The 19,844-nt window shown below is 46.5% G+C and overlaps 1 protein-coding gene across 27 annotated transcripts in view; it reads left to right on the forward strand.

The window, feature by feature from the left end:
- CAMK2B (calcium/calmodulin dependent protein kinase II beta) overlaps positions 1-19,844 on the forward strand; it is a 212,490-nt gene that overhangs the window by 157,395 nt on the left and 35,251 nt on the right. For 19 of the 27 annotated variants that reach the window (XM_069766737.1, XM_069766743.1, XM_069766734.1 and 16 more), the window contains 3 exons: positions 14,151-14,223; positions 15,188-15,290; positions 19,751-19,834. In XM_069766737.1, the coding sequence (XP_069622838.1) occupies positions 14,151-14,223; positions 15,188-15,290; positions 19,751-19,834 (260 nt within the window). The remainder of the gene's footprint in view (positions 1-14,150; positions 14,224-15,187; positions 15,291-19,750; positions 19,835-19,844) is intronic. The other 8 variants (XM_069766728.1, XM_069766729.1, XM_069766722.1 and 5 more) reach the window with 1 other exon arrangement.

Here is a 19,844-nt window from a genome sequence, read left to right on the forward strand (position 1 = left end):
TTGATCCTATAGCTAACCAGGTCTGCCCTTTTGTCTACAATTGGCAATCTGGCATGGTTAGAGATATGTAACGTGATCAGTAAATCTGGGGCTGCATGACGATTTTGGCCACGAACCAGGTTGTGCCGCTGCTACATTGTGGCATAATGCCAATAAATGGGGTCTCAATATGTCCCACAAAGAACTGCGACCATGAAAAGCAAGTTGCAAAAAATCCGACTTTTTGCAACTTGCTTGTCGCAGTCACGCTATCTTGTATTTGCGCTGTGCTGCGATGTAGCAGCGGCATAGAACCATCTTAGATCACGTGTCGTGGTTCACGGTTAAAGCCACCGTGTAGCCCGAGCCTAGGTGCAAGTGCTTGATTGTCCAAGGTACTGGGTGAACCAATATTTCTAAAAAAAAAAACCTTTAATTTACTGAAAACATCAGCAGCAAATAAAGTCATGGAGTTGAAAAAAAAGGCTTACATCATAGTGATACCAACTGGTCCACTTTTAACTGGTAACAGTCCTGTGCAGAGTGATAGAACCGTATGCTCATGTGTATAGGGCCGCCAATCGTCTTCCAGAAGGTACGACACCGAATACTTACTGCATTAGATCAATCCTGCAATATATGTATGTTTCTATAGTATGAATTGTATGAGTTGTGACTATCCTAGCACAATACTCTCTGTTTATTGCCCCCTGTTTGTGTCATGTTGCATTATTTTTTTTTAGCTTTATTACTGCCATCTCGGTGCCTGCAGTCCCCATCTTTCAGCTATTCTCTTTATCCAGCTTTGTCCGACCCAATAAACAGAGAGTCCGCGTTACCAAATTTTTGAAAAAGAAGTCCAAGTTGCAGCATGCACAGCTCTGCGCACCTGCCCATGGGGATGGATAACATTTCTGGAGAACAGGACAGAGCCTGTGGCGTGATGCTCTGTAATTCGTTGCATGATGTGCACTGCATCCTATAGGCTCATATCTGCCCTCTCTTCTCTCTCCTTCAGTCATCCGTACTCTTTTTCTCCCCTTTATAGAATTTTAATCCAGTCCTCTGCTTTCTTCTTTCTTGCCTCTGTAGTATATAGACTTATTCCTCATCTTCTCCCCTAGTTCTCTCATCACATTACACTTCTCATTCCCTCTCCTCCTCCTCGCCGCTTTGTTTCTTATGCTTGTTTTTTGCTGGCTTTGGCACCTATTTTTAGTCTCTCTCCTCCATCTGTCTCTTCTATGTCCTCCCCCTCCTGTGCTCTCTCCTGTCTCTTTCATGTGTCTCTCAATTACAATATTCACAGTCCCCTACCCATCCTAATGACCATGGTCATCATCACATGTGTGCCCCTACTCCATTACTGGACTCTACTATAAACGTGAGGTGAAGGACCAGAGGTCACAAAGCCTTTCATGGTTCAAAATTATGTCATCCCATGCACCACTCCGAGGTCTGCGCAACCTAGGTGCAACTCCTCACAATATTACCAAACCCCCCAAAATTCGAAATATCCATGGTACCAGACGTTCTATAGGAAATGGTGGAGACACGATATGTGAATGGTAAAAAGTGCTTACATTGTACAGTCCAGCCATCATCACCAACCAGTATGTGTACACTACAGACACAGAGGCCTATTAAGTGCATGGAGGGGGAGTGTGAGGGTCCTGATCTTGAAGAAAATATTGTATGGGCAAAACGGGGATGGTTGAATAAGTGTGGCGATAGGCCAGTCTAAAGATATGCGTTTTTAGGCCACGCTTAAAACTGTGGGTATTGGGAATTAATCGGATTATCCTGGGTAAAATACCACGTTTCAGCCACATAGGGCTTTTCTCAAGCTATATATATATGACGTGAGAGAGGGCCTATGTGTCCGAACCATCACATTTTTTTATACTGTGTATGCTGTGACCAATAAATAAAATTTTTGAAGAACATTTGGTGCCTTGGATATTTCAAACATAGCTTTTCATACTTAGTGCATCTATATATCTATCTGTCTCTTATCTATCTATCTATCGATCTATCTACAGTGGGGGAAATAAGAATTTGATCCCCTGCTGATTTTGTAAGTTTGCCCACTGACAAAGACATGACAACGGGTATCCGTGACTCCTGTGAGCTCTCATATAAAACCATTTACCTTACCTTATGACACCCCGGAGTAACGGCCACCTCCCCCTTTCCTGCGACAGAGGATTACCCCCTATTAAACACACGACAATTAAATTGGATTAATTGGCCACAGCAGCCGTTTATTAAAATTTAACATACAACAATATAATAACAGTAAACCCCGGAAGTGGATGGTCCTCGAAGCCCGAAACCAGTATTATCGTTTTTCAGCCAACCGTCCCACCTATTTTGGCCTTATAACCGCCTTACCCCCAGCCGCTAAGCACCAGCTCGGAGGCAAACTCCACCCGCCAGGCCAAAACCGCACACCAGTTTGTGGGTCCCCCAATAATCCCCTCCACGGGATTATCCATACCCCTTTTACCATTTCAAATTACCCCGGGGAGTCCAGGACCTATTGAGATCCCCCCTCCGGCAATCCGCCATTTTCCACTTCCACCAACTTCGAGGACCACCACCCCAGCCATGCTGCCGCGACATAAGATCATCCATACTTAAATTTACATAAGTACCTTCATAATGTTAAGCATCCTAGCTCTAACCTCATACTAACAACAGTTGCTTCTACCCTTGAACCTTACCTACAAAAGGGAGGGTGGGTGGGAGCTTCTCTTCTGTGGCTGGTGAGTACCCAAATGGTTGCCCCCTCCACGTGGCCACCACCTTTTATATAGGCCCCCCCCTGCCCTGTCTCCGACCCCTCCTTCCTTTTTCAAATTCAAAAAACTCCGTCCCTCCTCTTAGCTTCTGTTAACCCTATACCCCCAAACTTCCTACGAGCTCCCTATTGTCCCACGTCACCCTGTCATGGCGGCCTCCCCCAAGGGCCGGAGGCCCAGTACGGCCTTTCTTGACAACGGGTATCCGTGACTCCTGTGAGCTCTCATATAAAACCATTTACCTTACCTTATGACACCCCGGAGTAACGGCCACCTCCCCCTTTCCTGCGACAGAGGATTACCCCCTATTAAACACACGACAATTAAATTGGATTAATTGGCCACAGCAGCCGTTTATTAAAATTTAACATACAACAATATAATAACAGTAAACCCCGGAAGTGGATGGTCCTCGAAGCCCGAAACCAGTATTATCGTTTTTCAGCCAACCGTCCCACCTATTTTGGCCTTATAACCGCCTTACCCCCAGCCGCTAAGCACCAGCTCGGAGGCAAACTCCACCCGCCAGGCCAAAACCGCACACCAGTTTGTGGGTCCCCCAATAATCCCCTCCACGGGATTATCCATACCCCTTTTACCATTTCAAATTACCCCGGGGAGTCCAGGACCTATTGAGATCCCCCCCCCCCCCCCGGCAATCCGCCATTTTCCACTTCCACCAACTTCGAGGACCACCACCCCAGCCACAAACATAAATGTACTAACCCCTTAGCCATTTATGTCCCTCCACACCTTCAAAGCTGTTTCGATGCCCTCCTGGATCGCCAGACACCACATGTCGATACCAACTGCATTCAAGTGCACCCCATCCAACCTCCAATAACCTCCCGTACCGGACTCCAAATTTATGTGACGCACCACCACCGCTCCGTTCCTTGCCATGAACCTCGAAACAGCTTTGTTTACCTTAATCCTTGCCCTGTTCACCCCTTCTGGTGACCTAGCACCCCGCCAAACCTTCCGCGGTACGATGTCCGACCACACTACCAAGACCTTTGGAAACATCGCCCATAACCTCAATACGTCGAACTTAATATCTTTTATAAGTTCCCTGCATGGCCTTTTCCCGAGGTCATTACCCCCCAGGTGAATAACTAAAATTTGTGGGACCTGGTCCCAACGCACGAAACGATGGAAGTCCGGTAAAAATTGACTCCATGTCATCCCCCTTTTCCCGATCCATCTCAGCGTTGCGACGTCCCGCGAAAACCCCAATTGGCGGCCATCCGGGCGAACCGCTGCCCTCTCCGCCGCCCAGAACACGAACGAGTGTCCCATTATCCACACCAGCCTTCTATCGTGTTCTGTAAGAGAATAAACATTGACACCGATCATTTGGAGAAAACCCACCGAATACGTGACCATGTAAAATTAAACCAGATCCGGGCGAACATAAGACCGGAACCTTTCCGATTCCCACCGCCCAATTCTTTTAACCACTTCATCCCCCAACCCTCTCCTAGCTGCTTCCGTTGCAGCCCCTATCCGGAATGAATGGCCGCTATACTTCGCTGGCGAAATCCCCCCTGTCTCCAAACACTTCCGAAAAACTGAAACAAATTGGTAGCGCGACAAGAACGAACCATCTGCATGAACCAACAGTGGATCGGATAACACACCCCCTCTTCTCATCAACCTATCCACGCAGATTACCGGGCACAATGGACAATTTGGAACTTGAAATAACACTAATTTGCACCCTTTGCCAGTTACATCCATTTTTGACGACCTAATAAACACCACTACCTTGTCAGACGTAACATCCACGTCTTCTCTCCGTAAACCTCCTCCCTTAAATCTTGAAGGGCTAACCAACTCCCCCAAGCGAAATGCCCCAAAAAACGCCAACGCAAAAGCCGCTTGGAATAAAATTACTTCCCAATCCGAAAAACAAACCGCTCGTAATTGCCTTCCGATTGTCAACAGCACCTCAAAGGAGACCGGTCGTCTACCATCGAACGACTTCTGCCCTTTTTTCAAACCTTTTACCACTTGCATTACCATAAATGATTTCGTCTCATCGTTTAAACCTCTAGCCCTGAAACCAAATGCTAAACCAGCTAGAAACTTACTCACTTTGGACACCGACCAACCCGATTCCCACACATGCCCTACTAGCAACAGCAGCTTGCTCTCGTCGTCCATAACGGACCCGTAAGACACCTTCCAACTTTCCCATGTACTCCAGGCCTGCTCGTAATGCAGCCAAGACCTTTCTGACAGTGATCTAGCAAATAGCTCCTTCACGGCCCTAAAGGCAGGTTCCACAGCTCCGCTGGACATTCCCGGCACAATGAATCCAAGTAAGGCCTCGGCCCTTGAGACTGATGCCACTGTGAATGGAAAAGAACATCATCAGCATTAGTAGGCTCAATTGCCTTGCAATCTGCTACAATCCACAAGTTGAGCTTTAGCCCCACGAAAACCAAGTGCTGCAGTACCCTAACTACTTCTTGAGACGCTGCAGACAGCGAATTGATGGCTTCCACGACAGTCACATTTTCGCAAGAAAAACAGATCTTTTTATTCATCACTGACTCGCCCCACACTGACAACGCCACTACTCGAGGAAATAACTGCAATAGGTTTTGTAATAAACCTCGTTTGCGCCAATCGAGTGGCCACTCCGCCACCAACACCTGACCGCGATACCTCAAATTGAAACCACGCTTTTCAATCACGTTAATGCTAAAACCTAGATCTACTGCATTTTCCACTGTTTGAATCCAAATGGATTTGCCATTGTATTCCTCTAAGAAAAGAGCCCACACCTTCAAATCCTGTTTCAACTCCTTAGTCAATCTGATGAAATGCAGGGGAGACTTTACCCCCACAGTCGCCAAAGACAAACGGCGACAAAATGCGCGGCCCATTGGCATAATTCTGCAAGCAAAGTTCAGCTTGCCCAATAAAGATTGCAAATCGTGCAGCGTTATCTTGCGCCGGGTACACGCTTTTCTCACTTCTTCCCGAAAAGCGACTAATTTGTCATCAGGCAATCTACATTCCATTGCAACAGTATCAATTTCTATGCCTAGAAAACTTAGTGTCGTCACCGGCCCAACCGTTTTATCAGCCGCTAATGGAACTCCGAAACCTTTTGCTACCCTCTCCATTGTGTGCAGTAGAATCGAGCAAGCCGCGGACTGTGGCGGGCCTGCAAACAAGAAATCGTCAAGATAATGCAAACACGAATTCAAACCAGATACATCCTTAACAACCCATTCCAAGAATGTACTAAACGTTTCAAAATAGGCGCATGATAGCGAACAGCCCATGGGAAGACAACGATCAATGAAAAAACCTCCGTCCCAAAAACAGCCCAACAGGTGCATGCTCTCCGGATGCACTGGTAACAGACGAAACGCCGCCTCGATATCCGTTTTTGCCATCACAGCACCCCTACCACACAACCGTACCAGATTAATCGCTGCATCGAAAGACATGTAAGAAACTGCACACAGTTGAGGATCAATACCGTCGTTTACTGACAGACCTTTTGGGAAGGATAAATGGTGAATAAGCCTAAATTTGTTAGGCTCCTTCTTCGGAACTACTCCTAGCGGTGACACCCTTAAATTACTGATTGGAGCCGTTGGAAAAGGTCCGGCCATCCTACCCAAATCAACCTCTTTTTTCAATTTTTCAGAAACAACGCTAGGAAACTGCAGTGCCGACTTTAGATTCTTTCTTGACAAACAAACATCCTGCTCAATAAACGGAATTTTAAAACCGTAACCAAAACCTTCCCTCAAAAGTGACGCTGCTGCCACATCTGGGTATCTATTTAGATACGCTTCCATCGCGTCCAGCCGCACCGGTGTCTCCCCTTTTTTCAGCACCGTCTCCCCCTCTTGTTTTTCCCCCTCTGAAACATCTAGCCGCCCCGTGTGTGCCCCCACAACTTGAGCATTCGTGCTTGTACTTGCACTTGCTCCCAAATCTACATGTCCCCTCATTAAATGAGAAACACAGTCCCTTCTGCATTGCGACCGAGTGTCCTGACTGCCCTGAACCCCCGGCGCCCCCCTGAAATGGCTGGGTTCCCTGATTCGCTCTAACCGGTGCCATAACTCTCATCCACAACGCTATATCCTTATGATCCCAACGTATACCTGGTCGTACCGCTTTGCGCTGCCTGAACTGCTCGTCGTACCTTAACCATCCCAAACCGCCATATACCCTGTAAGCCTCCCCAATCGCGTCCATATAGCAAAAAAGTCCCGAACAATTTTCGGGTGCCTTTTCGCCTATCACGCTTCCCAATATAGCAAACGCCTGCAACCAGTTTGAAAAAGAACGAGGGATTAGGCGGTACCGCCTCCTTTCCTCATCATCTTTCTTGGAATCGTCTCTTCTTAACCTATCCAGATTAAATCTTTCCAACGGCAGTAATGAAAAAATATCTACGTAATCCCCCTTCCAGATCTTTTCCTTCACCTCCTCCCGCAAATGTGACCCCAGCGGTCCCTCAAAACAAACGTATACTTCGCTCCTAGCGGAATCATCCAGACGCACCGTGTCCTCATTTTCCTTATCTTTGCTAGCCCCTTCGTTTTGGCCTCCCGCGTCTGCTGACCCCGTCCCCCTTACTGCTTCACTGCCGCCCCCCCCGATGTAGCTGCGACCGCTGTACCCTGGCCCCCACACTGCGACACTACCTCAGGGCTTGTTAACCCCCCAGTCCCCACTGGCCCTTCCGCGATTCCTAACCACGCCGCTGCAGGTGACCCCCCCCCTTGAGGGCCCCCGTACCATATTCTGGCTAAATCTCTAAGGCCATGTAATATAAGGCCCATCCCCCCGCTAGCCCCCCCCCCATAAATAACTCCCGTTCCCTACTCTCACTGGGAGCTACGGAGGGGTTAAAATTAGTAAATTGCTGGCTCTCACCTGGCTGCCTGGGCGCTGTGAACCCAGCAGCCGAAGGTCCTGGGTCCTGATGAAGGCGTGCTGGTCCCATGCTGGCTCCGTCTGCTAGTGGCTCCGCAGCTCCCGGGTCAACCTGCCTCACCGGCTGCCCACCGCCAGAAGCAGGCGAACCGGCAAGAATTGCCGCCGTGATCTGCAGGGCGCCGCCATCTTGGGGAGGTCTCCACAGGGCGCCGCCATCTTGCTGTAGTCCCTGTTGCTGGTGCGCAGGCGCCGGGCTCCCTGATCCAGCGCCATCTTGCCGGAGACCTCTCCCACGTGGTGCTGTACTTCCTGCAGCGGCGCCATCTTGGATGAAGTCCTGGGAGAGTGGCGCCGCTGCAGCACTGCTGACCGAGGCAGCCGAACGCTGCCCGCTGCTCACCGGAGCCGCCCCCATCGCTCCCAGAGCCGACGATCCTCTGTACGCCGCTCCATCCGGCGTGCTTGAAGACAGGCCGGCCGGCTGCCGGCCGCTGGGACGTCGCCGCACAGGGGCCCGCCCCCTGGCTCCTCACGCTCCTCCACGCCGAGCAGGGCCTGCAGAGCCGCTGACGCCCGCCGCTCCTGGTCCTGGATCCCGTCGCCTCTGTGCCGCGGGGGGGGGAACCCGGCCCCTGTTGTAGGTCCCGCCTGTGAGATGGATTCCTCCCAGCCTGCGGGCGGGGAGCAGGGGGACCGCGTCCACCAGCCCTGGCTGGAGGGTCCCTGGAGGGGCTCCGTATGCGGCGCCGGACCCGGGGGGTAGCCTCAGGACTAAAGCGCGCCAGAGGCCGAGACCTCCGCGGCCGGGGTCCTGTTGGAGGGGCGATGGAGGCTCCGGCTACCGACCCCTGAAGCAGGCTGTTCACCGAAGCCTGCAGCCAATCCGTCCCTTGGGCGGCTGCTTCCACCCGGAGCTGCTGAAGCAAGGCCTCGACATCCATCGCTTGGGTACAAGGAGCTTCTCTTCTGTGGCTGGTGAGTACCCAAATGGTTGCCCCCTCCACGTGGCCACCACCTTTTATATAGGCCCCCCCCCCCTGCCCTGTCTCCGACCCCTCCTTCCTTTTTCAAATTCAAAAAACTCCGTCCCTCCTCTTAGCTTCTGTTAACCCTATACCCCCAAACTTCCTACGAGCTCCCTATTGTCCCACGTCACCCTGTCATGGCGGCCTCCCCCAAGGGCCGGAGGCCCAGTACGACCTTTCTTGAACAGTCTATAATTTTAAGGGTAGGTTAATTTTAACATTGAGAGATAGAATATCAAAAATAAAATCCAGAAAATCACATTGTATAAATTCTGTAAATTTATTTGCATTTTTTCAGTGAGAAATAAGTATTTGATCCCTCTGGCAAACAAGACTTAATACTTGGTGGCAAAACCCTTGTTGGCAAGCACAGCAGTCAGACATTTTTTAAGCGGTTAATGATGAGGTTTGCGCACATGTCAGGAGGAATTTTGGTTCACTCCTCTTTGCAGATCATCTCTTAATCATTAATATTTTGAGGTTGTCGCTTGGCAACTCAGAGCTTCAACTCCCTCCATAAGTTTTCTATGGGATTAAGGTCGGGAGACTGGCTAGGCCACTCCATGACCTTAATGTGCTTTTTGAGCTACTCCTTTGTTGCCTTGGCTGTATGTTTTGGGTCAATATCTTGGAAGACCCAGCCATGAACCATTTTTAATGTCCTGGTGGAGGGAAGGAGGTTGTCACTCAGGATTTTATAGTACATGACTCCATCCATTCTCCCTTTGATGCGGTGAAGTAGTCCTGTGTAGTGATAAGCGAGTGTACTTGTTGCTTGGGTTTTCCCGAGCACGCTCGGGTGATCTCCGAGTATTTGTTAATGTTCGGAGATTTAGTTTTCCTTGTCGCAGCTGAATGATTTACAGCTGCTAGCCAGCTTGAATGCATGTGGGGATTCCCTAGCAACCAGGAAACCCCCACATGTACTCAGGCTGGCTAACAGCTGTAAATCATGCAGCTGTGTCAACAAAAACTAAATTTCCGAGCACTTACAAATACTTGGAGACCACCCAAGCGTGAGCGGGAAAACCCGAGCAACGAGTATACTTGCTCATCACTAGTCCTGCGCCCTTACAGAGAAACACCCCTAAAACATAATGTTTCCACCTCCATGCTTGACAGTGGGGATGGTGTTCTTTGGGTCATAGGCAGCATTTCTCTTCCTCCAAACATGAGTTGAGTTAATGCCAAAGAGATCAATGTCTGTCTCATCTGACCACAACACCTTCTCCCAATCACTCACAGAATCATCCAGGTGTTCATTGGCAAACTTCAGACAGGCCTGCACATGTGCCTTCTTGAGCAGGGGGACCATGCGGGCACTGCAGGATTTTAAACCTTTACGGCGTAATGTGTTATCAATGGTATTCTTGGTTACTGTGGTCCCAGCTGCCTTGAGATGATTAACAAGTTCCCTCCATGTAGTTTTACGCTGATCTCTCACCTTCCTCATGATCAAGGATACCCCACGAGGTGAGATTTTGCATGGTGCCCCAGTTCGATATTGATTGACAGTTATTTTGCATTTCTTTCATTTTCTTACTATTGCACCAACAATTGTATCCTTCTCACCCAGCGTCTTACTTATGGTTTTGTAGTCCATTCCAGCATTGTGCAGGTCTATGATCTTGTCCCTGACATCCTTATAAAGCTTTTGGTGTCGCCCATGTTATAGAGGTTAAAGTCTGACTGATTAATTGAGTGTGTGGACAGGAGTCTTTTATAGAGGTGACTATGTAAGACAGCTGTCTTTAGTGCAGGTAACGAGTCGATTAGGAGCCAGAACTCTTAATGGTTGGTAGGGGATCAAATACTTATTTCTCACTACAAAATGCAAATAAATATATATAATGTATACAATGTGATTTTCTGGATTTTATTTATGATATTCTATCTCTCAATATTAAAATTAACCTACCATTAAAATTATAGACTGTTCATGTATTTGTCAGAGGGCAAACTTACAAAATCAGCAAGGGATCAAATACTTATTTCCCCCACTGTATGTATTCCTCTATCAGGAAAAATTAGGTGCAGCACCAGCAGAGCAGTGTATGATTCTGGACTTCCCAGGGAATATCACCTTCTTATTTATTTTGGAGTGCTGCTATCCTTTTTTTGACTATCTATCTATCTATCTATCTATCTATCTATCTATCTATCTATCTATCTATCTATCTCACCCACCTCTCTAGTTTCAGCGGTCTCCTGTGACATTTTTACCCTTAATACTGCTGCTCTTCCCTTGCCATAACTCCCTATGTAGCACCAGATAAGTAATTCCAACCTTATTACCACACATGAATTAATAATATGTTGGTACCATACAGGTATTTGGGGAAGGAAAAATTAAACTGCTTCACATGCCAGCTTTTGCCTGCAGTCAGGATTTTACGTTCTCGTCGATAAGATCGATGTGTGTCTTTGTAATTTGTGTAAGTCCCTTATGTGTAGCTGTGCTGCCTCAATGCTAAACTGAATGTCCATATGATATCTGAACACCTTTCTTTTTTATTTGTAATCTAAAAAAAAATCTGCTTTCATTAAAGGTGTTGTTATTCCCCCGATTTGATGTTAAAATATACTTATTTTACCCTAATCAACCCCTTTAATTTCTATATTTAAACCCTTTTAGCTGCCATTTGGGGTGCTTTTTAGCTTATTTCCTACTACTTTTTTTGCGGAGTATTGGGAAAATCTCCAACAAATTTGTGAACAATCCACATCAGAATAGGACATTGACATGCTATAGCTTTAAAAATCTGCAGTGCCCGTTCAGTTTCTCTGGAGAAAGCTGCAGCGTGAGGATAGGATCTGTTCAAATTCCCTCCAAGCTGCTGCCACCACTGTATTCCGCTTTGATGATATAACAATTTTATATACTGCACCTCTGCTAGTCTTCTCGCCGATGAGCTCAGTCTAACCCCACCTGCACCATTGATTTACAGCTTTCCGCATACACTGTGCGTAGTAAAGCTGCCAATCAGCGGAGCTGAGCGAGGATAGCCAGGGCTCATAATTATGGAGGTCTACATAGCAGGAGCTCATCACTGAGAGGACTAGCAGAGCTGCAGAAAATAATAAAGCAGTGTTCTATCAAGAAGCCCAGTAAGTGACTCAAATTTGGATTTAGGTTCTATGCCCCTACAGATAATTTTAAAGATGACATGGTGAACGCCTTAAAGGAAAATCTGACCATGCATGTTACATTTTTTCTTTTCAATGTCAAACTTATGTACACATTATAATGTCAAGTTAGTTGAAAATATATTATTTACATGCAGATATAGGGGTAAATTGCAGGTGAATAGTGTTTAAAGAGATTGTCCAGTACTTTCATATTGATGGTATATTTTTAGGATAGGTCACCCATACCAGATCAGTGCGGCTGTGACACCCAGCACCCCCGTCGATCAGCTGTTCCTGGTGCCGGTGACTGCCGGATGTGCTTACTTGCGGAGCACAACAGCACCGCTTCGTCAACTGCATAGTGGGTGCAGCAAGGTACTGCAGGTCTACACGTATTCATCCTCATAGGGGCAGTACCCAAACACGGCCACTATACAGTTGGTGGAGCTGTGCTATGTAGCTTTACAGCTAATTACATCGGCTGGCACTGGAAACAGATGATTGGTTCGGGGGCCGGGCATTGCACACCCACTGATCTGGTATTGATGACCAATCCCAAGCATAGGCCATTTATTTTAAAGTACAGGACAACACCTTTAAATTCTGTTTAGACAGCACATTGGAGCAGTGACTACAGGAAAAAAAAAAGTAATATTCTCCCTACAGCCGCTCGCTTCCAGTCATCTGTACAATGCAAGTAGCAGATACGGTTACGGCTCGCTGTACAATGAGCGCACTGTAATCACTCCTCAGCACTTTGATTGACAGTGTGCTCTATATATTTTTTTTTTTTGCCTAAAATAGAAATGTGTCATCTTTAAGTTTAGGCCATTTAGAGATCAATTCATCTTCAATTTGCTTAACTGTTTACAATAACAGTAATTCTGACCGGGGGTGTCCAAACGTTTACATGCCACTGTATATCCAACTTGGCCCAGTATATAATTCTAGAATTTTAGCCAAGTAGGCATGATTATCAGGAAGATGCCCGCAGAGAAGCGTTGATGACCATGCCCACTTGGCTAACAAGACTAGAAGAGCGGGCTACATCCGAGGAGCGGAGAGGAGCAGGAACAAAAGAAATCAAGTCCAATTCAGGAGAACAGCTGCATTCGCACCATCTTTAAAATTGACATATTTATGGCAAATGTTAGGTCCTCTTTAAGGATAGGATCACACGACAGTATAAAAAAATCGGTCCAATTTTCATCCAGAAAAGTAGGACGATTTTTTTTCCCACTTGTCATCCGTGTGCAATCTGTTTTTTAACTCAGCAGCGATCAATAATTGGATGCTATACTGTGGCTCCGTACGGCATCCAATTATTTTTTTTTTGGGATAGACTTGAATGGGTGAGCCTCATCTGACGTATGGAAGAAAATCGCAAGTGCTACCATTTTTTCCACAGGCAGACTGAGCCAGTGAAAAAAATTGTTAGCACGCGAGCATGCTCGCTTGGATAACGCCTCATCAGAGCATGATCACTCATCACTAGTGCTGATAAAAAAAATAAATCACCCGCTAAGTCACATTTCCTCAGATCCTGGTTCGCCATAACTCTGAAAAGTCTTGTTTGTTGGTTTACAACTAAATTACTTACAAAGTGTCAGGGTTATAGGCATCGAATGTGTATGAAACTGGGGCAAGGCTGGACCTACACATGCAGTCATCCATACATTTTATTTCCTTAACTTAAACCATGAATCTGCAATGGGAGTCTTGAAGAAAGTATGGTTGATCCAATTCCCTTAAGCTGTAATATTTTGTGTGGGACCCAATTCACACAAGGTGAAGAATTTGGCTCAATGGACATGGAATTGGCATTAATGGGGAAATAAATGCCTAGGCTTTCTGTCCTGAGCACAATAATTGGGTCCCTTCCCATTTTTGCTTTGAATCCCCCTCTGTTCTGTGTATGCCACTAGCAAAATTGGTGCGTGAATCCAAACGGAAGTAGAACTCCAATCCTTCGCTTGGCTCCATAACCTGAGTCCCTGTTTATACGCTATAGGATAGGGAACGGGACAATATTTTCAACTTAAAAAAATATTTTTTACTTGGTTTAGTCTCTCTTATTCAGTGCATGTGAGACCTACATCTAAGAGTCAAAACGAAGATTTTTAATAAAATCAGGGAGGAATCACAAATCGCCACAAAAGGGTTTTACCCCTTCCTGTGCAATGGTTGATTTTGGTTGGCAGGCATCCCCTCCCTCCCCTCCTGCCCCTTCCCTCCTCCATCAGCTCGCAGGGAGCACACAGACCTTACTAACGCCCCCCCTGCTGTTTGCACGCAGTCATTGCATCCAGCAGATTCTTGAAGCAGTCCTCCACTGTCACCAAATGGGGGTTGTCCACAGGGACCTGAAGGTGAGTTTTGTATCCCCCCATGCCATCTTCTTTAGCATCTGCATGTCAGGCTGGACATCGCCCATTTCTCCTTCCAATTCAACGCCCGTCCTGGGAGTGTTCCCTGCATGCTGGTGGCAAGTTGTATCTGGCTAACACTGTGGATGGTGGTACAGTTGTGGTTACCATGGCATGCGGAGGATGGGGTTGGAAACCTACCTTTTTTGGGGCAGGGATGCATGGCATGCTGTGGAATATGATATCTATTTTATGTTTCTATGTGTGATTCAGTGCCAAACTTCAATGTATCCACTTTTTGCACCTAAAGAATAAAGAATCATCATTTTCCCAATGTTCTCCATCCTTTCCAATCTTCCCCTGCTCGGCAACAGTATGCTCACCATCTCTCTGATGCTACCTGTCCTACCAGCTAGAATAGAGGTGCCCAACCAAAAGTCATTTCTTCTATTGTAGTTCTGGGGGCAAAATGCAAACATGCCTAAAAAACATCAATGGGCAAGAGAATGTACGATCTTAAAATTAGGTAATTTTTCACTGATATCTATAGTTTCTCAAAATTATCCAAACTAATGCATTCCAATGGAATCCACTGACCACATTCAATGGGTGTTTGGCCAAGCAGGTGGCCCAATTGTTTGATATAATTTTGCAATCTCCTACTCATTGAATGGAACCAACACAGGCGGACCATTACCAGATATTAGTGTCGGTGTTCTCCTGTAGAACATCAGGTAGCAGAGATGGAGACCATGCAATGAAGAGAAGGTGACCAGACCTACTTACGGGAAAGGTTTCAAGACAGCGTAAAGCTGTTTAATATCATTTTTATCAAACATCCTTCGTTTGGCTTTAAGTCTGGTTACCTTTACTGAGGGCACCTAAATCCACCCTGAGTGACTGTACCTGGCAACTATAAAACGTCCTGGCTTGTCACTTCCTCTAACCATATCTCTGTTAATAACAGCCAGAAAACCTTCTCCTTGCCAGCAAATGCAAAGGAGCTGCAGTCAAGCTGGCCGACTTTGGCCTGGCCATAGAAGTGCAAGGAGAGCAGCAGGCCTGGTTTGGTAAGTTCTGTTTCAACATGGGAATTACTACAGTATATGTTTTTTCTGATACCAGAGGTAGGTAAACAATGACACATTGATGTTAAGCTATCATCATACATGGACAACTTGCCAACCGTCAAAATTTAGCAGAGACAAACCCAGCAAGGATTGGCCAGGTGGCCAGGTTGTGCTGTTTTGTGGATGGTTCCAGGCTGGGGCTGAGGGCGCGGATTACATTACCTACTTTGGGAATTTGTTGATAAGTATGCAACGAAGATGAACTGTCATAAATTGTGCCTTCTGAAATTTAGTAACACCCTGCTCCTGATGCCTGCCCCAGTTTGGAGAAAATTACCCCTAAATCTATCCATGGCCAAAGTAAAAATAAGCAACATATGATTCTTGTAAATGTAACACCAGCGGACTCCCTGGCCGAGGGTCTCTTCCGTCTCCCGGGCATTACAGAAAAAGTGATCTCCTGATTGGGTGTGTATGCTGCTACCTTAGGCCAAGACCTGATGATGATGAAAAATGGAGACCAGCGTGCAAAAATAAAATTCTCTTTACTAATCAAACTGGTGGAACGTACATATACCAGATAGCAGGCATGACACTTAAAGTGTACATCTTCTGCACAATCCAGAGGCAGGAACTCAACAAGCAAACCATCTTGGGATCCTCCATCTTTATTTGTGAGTGCTGCATGGGTCCAGGATACGGCCCCTCACATCTATTCACAACTTCAAATTGATGTGGGCCACACGACCCTTGACCTGTGCACACTTGTGACAATCCCTTTAGGAGAATACGTATCCCATCCTGGCTAGTCTTCTCTGTGGCCCTCAGGTCTCGCTGCACTTTACCTTCTTACCTAGTATAGATAATGCTTGCTGTAGGCCGCCATTTGCCTGAGATAAGAAATCCTTCTACCACTTGATAATTGTTCACTTCAGATCTTGCTATCCCAGTATGGTCTCCTCCTTTCTTATTGCATACAACAACGATAAAATGATTCTGAACAATAGGACCATAGGTCTTTCCCTTTTATCGTACTTTCCACTATCCGCCTGACCAACAGGAACTGAGTTCCTTTTGCCCATATAACTCCTCCCCACATGTTAACACTATCCTCTGGCTAACTAGATGCTGAAGGCCACAAATTACATAAAACAATATATCAAGCATGGCAATAGATTATATCGACATAAGATCTTCAAGGGGGTGTTGAAAGCTTCTCCACTCCGTTACATAAATGCATGAAGGCAAAATGAAGCATGATGGATGGATGTTGAAAAATGAACATTAGTTGTGAATCGCTTACATACAGCCTTACAAAAAGATCCTGAGGTGAAATTCTCTGGACCAAGACTGGTTTTTGGTAATGGTACAGTACATTAACACCTGCCACTTCAGGACTTGACCGCTGACAAGCTGCATACACCAATCGTGATCATTTACAAGCATGTTTACACAGGGTGACATTCTACATTCACAGAGCAATTGTTAATATGATTATTCTGCGCTCATAGTATATAATTGGTATCGGCAGCACATCATCTGTTTACACAGGACTATGTTCTGCCAACAATGATTTTTAAACCAGCTTATTCGCACCTGATAAACGAGCTGTACTACTTAGACGGGCCAATAATCCACAATGAGTGTACCTACAAACTTTCGTTCCACGATTATCTGCTTGTCTAAATGGACCGTAAGTCATTACCTCCTGTGAGCTCATGCTCAGCTAGTAAGCTTTAAAGTGTTTTTCCAGATGCAACATACATTTCTTCAGTAGCTGCAGATTGCATAATCCTGACAATGTGCAACATGCACACTATCAGGATTTTCCTCTATTTCCAGCTCCAGCTGGTGGTCACACCATCCCAAGTTTGTGATTTGCAATAGAAAGTTGAGGGAGATGAGTGAGGACCTCGTCTGTATGTGACCTCAAGTAAACAAATTACATACTTGTGTCCACTTGATCCCCCGATTGAGCTGGAAATAGAGAAACCTGACTGTGTACATGTTGCGCACTATTACAGTTTGATAATCTGCTGTTACATAGAGTGACTGCAGAGATTTCCTTTTTTCACAAAAGATTTTATAATGATTCAGTCTGGAGATAAGTTCAGAGATGCTTGTCCATATGCTTCATTTGTGCCAATAGCAAAAGCAACATTGTTTATAAAAAGTTCAGGTTCGGGTACCAGAACACTACTCGGACCCGAACCCGGACCCCATTCACTTGAATGAGAGGCCCGAACATCCAGTGTTTGCCACGCTGTCATGTGCAAGCACCACTGCTGATCAGAGGTGAAATCATCACCGCTGGTCAGAGAGCCGCGGTTCCCACGCTGACTTTTGAGTGCTCAGTTGTGATCGGAGGTATAAAGTTTACCTCCAGTCACTGGTGTCAGCAGATGGGACTACTGCTCCCATCATCCGACACCTGCTGCTGCCAATAACAGCGAGAGCAGGAGCGGCTGATGGGAGTATTCATTAGTTAGCTCCTGCGCTGTAAATAAATATTTTTTTTTTAAACGGCGTGGGTTCCCCTGTTTTTTTTCATAACCAGCCAGGCAAAACTCACAGTTGGGGGCTGCAACCCTCAGCTGTCAGCTCCAGCAGGGCTGGTTATCAAGAATAGAGGGGTCCCCACAACATATTTTTTAATTATTTAAATAAATAATTTTAAAAAACGGCATTGTGTCCCCCCCATTTTTTTTTACAAAAAGCCTTGCTAAAGCAGACAGCTGGGGGCTGGTACTCTCAAGGCTGGTAAGGGGCCATGGATATTGATCCCCACCAGCCTAAAAATAGAAGGCCGCAGCCACCCTGAAAAGGCACATCTATTAGAAGCACCAATTCTGGCGCTTTGCCCTGCTCTTCCCACTTGCCTTGTAGCGGTGGCAAGTGGGGATAATATTTGTGGGGTTGATGTCACCTTTGTATTGTTCAGTGACATCAAGCCCACGGCTTACTAATGGAGAGGCGTCTATAAGACACCTTTCCATTACTAATCCTATAGTTGTAAGGTAAATAAAGACAGCCAGAATAAAGTCCTTTATTAGAAATAAAACAAAACACACTTTTACATTTTTATTTAAAAATAACAAACACAGTTTTACTCACCAAACACCTATTCCACCGAAGCCCACATCTTCTGTAATAAAACAAAAATGAAAAAACAACAATATCCCTCACCTATCCATCGTTCTGTCCCACACCGTGATCCATGTCTGGAGTGTAAACAGTTTTCAACCTGGACGGTGCCAAGGTGCGACCGTCCAGGCTGAGAACCATTGATGACTGAACTGCTGCGAGTGCAGCCTCAGTGACCGGTGGTGACATCATCAAGGTTACCTCTGGTCACTGAGGCTGCGTTCCCAGCCAGGGTGAACTGTCATGACCTCGATGAGATTCCCGCTAACACAGTGAGAGTTTTTCTCAAAAGGGAATACCAGCCACTAACCACTCCACAAATGAACTAAAAGCCTCAAAACAAGCAGATGGAGCAACTAATGGATAAAAAACTCACCATCTCACATACACCCCAACAAATGAAAGCTCTCGGGGTGCAGTGGAAGCAAACAAAATGCCGCCTCTATGTCGGATTTCGCCATCAATGCCCCCAACCCCGCTTTCCTCACCAAATCCAATGGCCGTCATGTATGCGGGCTGGATTCGACCTCCAGCTGGCACATCATCGGGGATCAATGTTGTACAGGTCCGGGGCCTAGCAGACCACACTCTGGAAGATGGCCGCAGCCCTTCATCGACATCACCCTGGCGCTGTGTTGGACGCCCAGCCGACAAATCACCGGGGGTCATCGCTATGCATGCAGGGGTGGATAGACTCATCGCTAATGCCAGAGGGAATGTGCAGGCTGCAAAAAGCTGCTCCTGCGCCACCTGGACCCCGTGTACTGCCGTGGCTGCCCGAACCAGGTCCAACAACGCCACCAGATCTGCCATTTCTCCATCTTTTTCATGTCCAAATCCAGCTGGATCCATGAAGCAAGAGGCGGTAACAATCCTCCTTTTCCATTATATAGCCCCCCATAACCCTGCCCCCAATTCCTAGCTCACCCATCAACTTCCTTGCAGGTATCCCACAAAATCTACCCTGTGCTTACTTTTAATCAAGTCATGAGGCTTGTCCACCCCAGCCTTTCTTTCAGGTCTGAAGCCTGTTCACAGACTGACGGATTAGGCAGGTACACTTGGTGCTTCTTGCCTGTGGCATTAATCGAATGATTGACTGGCCCTTTTAATCCACCTTAATCCTTCATCTGCTCAAAGTTATTGAGATAAAATTAGGCTGCTTGTGTTCATGTCCCTGACACTAAAAAAATATCTTCAACACAGGAGTTATCATAAGCGAATATGTGACTAAGTCCCCTGGCACGCAGCTCTCTGTATAAATTGCTGGCAGCTGGAGGTACGGGCTGGCTCTCATTATCTTCTCTCTGTGCCAGGCTTTGCTGGAACCCCAGGGTACCTTTCCCCGGAGGTGCTCCGAAAAGAGGCATATGGAAAACCAGTGGATATTTGGGCATGTGGTAAGCAGAC

The sequence above is a fragment of the Ranitomeya imitator genome, chromosome 4 (genome assembly GCF_032444005.1).
Source record: "Ranitomeya imitator isolate aRanImi1 chromosome 4, aRanImi1.pri, whole genome shotgun sequence".
Lineage (NCBI taxonomy): Eukaryota > Metazoa > Chordata > Amphibia > Anura > Dendrobatidae > Ranitomeya > Ranitomeya imitator.